The sequence below is a fragment of the Perkinsus marinus genome (genome assembly GCF_000006405.1).
Source record: "Perkinsus marinus ATCC 50983 genomic scaffold scf_1104296964560, whole genome shotgun sequence".
Classification (NCBI taxonomy): Eukaryota; Perkinsozoa; order Perkinsida; family Perkinsidae; genus Perkinsus; species Perkinsus marinus.
In genome coordinates, this window is record NW_003204636.1 from 1 (window position 1) to 1,886 (window position 1,886).

At 46.8% G+C, this 1,886-nt stretch overlaps 1 protein-coding gene across 1 annotated transcript; it reads right to left on the bottom strand.

Annotated features, from left to right (window-relative positions):
- Positions 1-934: 934 nt before the first annotated feature.
- Positions 935-1,769, bottom strand: Pmar_PMAR020134 (bromodomain-containing protein, putative; the record flags this gene model as incomplete). The annotated part of the gene is made up of 6 exons (XM_002769882.1): positions 935-1,073; positions 1,119-1,213; positions 1,300-1,403; positions 1,453-1,509; positions 1,580-1,657; positions 1,708-1,769. Coding segments are annotated over 6 exons (535 nt in total), but the record flags the coding sequence as incomplete, so codon positions are not given.
- Between the last annotated feature and the right edge of the window lie 117 nt (positions 1,770-1,886).

Genomic DNA, 1,886 nt, shown 5'->3' on the forward strand with positions numbered 1-1,886 from the left:
CTTCTGTAGGGTCATCCTCGCGGGCATCCGACTTGCTCTTAAGCGGATTCAGAACGAGTCAGTGAAATTCGACTTGCCCAACATGCGGCGACTGAGCCTAGCCTTGTACCAAATATTGAGACCTGCTGGCTTCGGTGATCTTCGTGGGAGTCCGAAACTATACAGTTGTGCGAATTTGGTTCGGTGTATTGTGAAGGATATGATCGGGGATGAGTCAACGTAATTTTCTCTCAACGATGAGCTCCTTGCGTTATTTCGCCCAGTAGTCTGCGAGTTAATATGTACAATAGAGTTTCGTCTACGAGCAGCGCGGTATCACCCTACAAGGTGCTCATTCTTGAGCACTTCGTAAGCTGCGTAAAGCGAGAGATTGAGGTATTCCCTAGTAAGCTTTTTGGAGGAGTGTTTGGTATCTACAGTGCTCACGCTTCCGTCGCTGCCGAGAACTCGATAGTAATCAACAGCCAGTCTATCACCAATCGATGCTGATATAAAAAAGTGATGAAACAAGTTGCTTATCGGCACCAACAATATAAAGATGACAGTTGGATGGAAAAACATGAAGAGAAAATGACCAGAAAACTTAAGTGTACGTCCAAAATAGGCCCAACCGAGGCTAGTATGAGTACATTATGATGCACTTACACGATCGATAACTTGAAAGGATAGTTTTCGGGAAAGCACTTCATCACATACCACGATACATATAGTCAGGCCGAACAACAAGCCATCATAATCTGTCTTATTCAACGGCCTAGTTATGATAGTGCGTGATGAGATCACAAATACTTTCCCTTTATTGGAAGATGATAAAACAGTTGACTCATTGAGTTCGTGCGCGAATTCTCGTCAACGGGATAGTCCTGAGCCTAATGGTCGCGTGGCAGAATAAGTTCGGTAACTTCAACGCAAGGTCTCGAACTCATAAATCAATTTACGTGATAGTGTCTTTTTCTGCACTTTCCGGAGTGGTCGCTCGAGATGTGTGGGCACTTCGCACAGATGCCTCGCTGATGTAACAAGCAAGTTTCTTCGCCCGTGATACAACATACTCGTGAACTTCATTCGCCCGCCTGACAAGAACCAATCCTGAGCGACATCAGCAGCGTATCATTTACTCTGTGTATTCGCTGTTTCTGCCGTTGAATGTAATGCAGTTATCCCGCATGAGGTCGACGTCCGCAATAAACTGCTCACGGGTTTGGTACTGACCCTGAGTAAAACCAGGAGTCTAGAACCGTCTCGACAACAACGTGCTTTCTGTTATTCCACATATGAAGACCTCCTCGAAAAACCTACACTATCACACTTATTCTTCATCGTTTGGAGATCCATCGGCTTCGTGATGATCTCATAGTAATTCGGTGCTTCTCTGAGACTAACGGGTTCCCGGAAGGGCCAAGCTGATGACGAGAATGGCATTCCAGCGGTTCGCCCTGTCCTGATCCTCACCGAATGGTTTCTTCGAGACAGAGGTGATAATGGCAGACATCTGTCCCTGTAACGTACCTACTCATTCACAGACATGTGATTTTATGAGCCCAAGGTCGACCTCATAGGGAGCAGTAGGGCTTACTACTTTGCCGGTTGCTCTGGTGCACTTCATCGAGTTCGGGTATCCACCCACACTCCATGACGCCAGGAATCGACATGGGATCTGACAAACAGGTGTCCACATCTAAACAAGAGAGAGTAACTTGAAGTCACTTTTCGCGACCCCGTCGCTGAAGTCCAAACCGTCAAATGCCTCTTCTGGTGGCCTGCAATACCTAAACGGCGAGCTCACCAACTGGTACTTCAAGAAACCCCAACATCAAGTCATCCCAGACCTTCTGAGCAAGTTCTTCAAGGCAAGTGCCGAGTTCTAAGTAGTTGACCTGACGAAC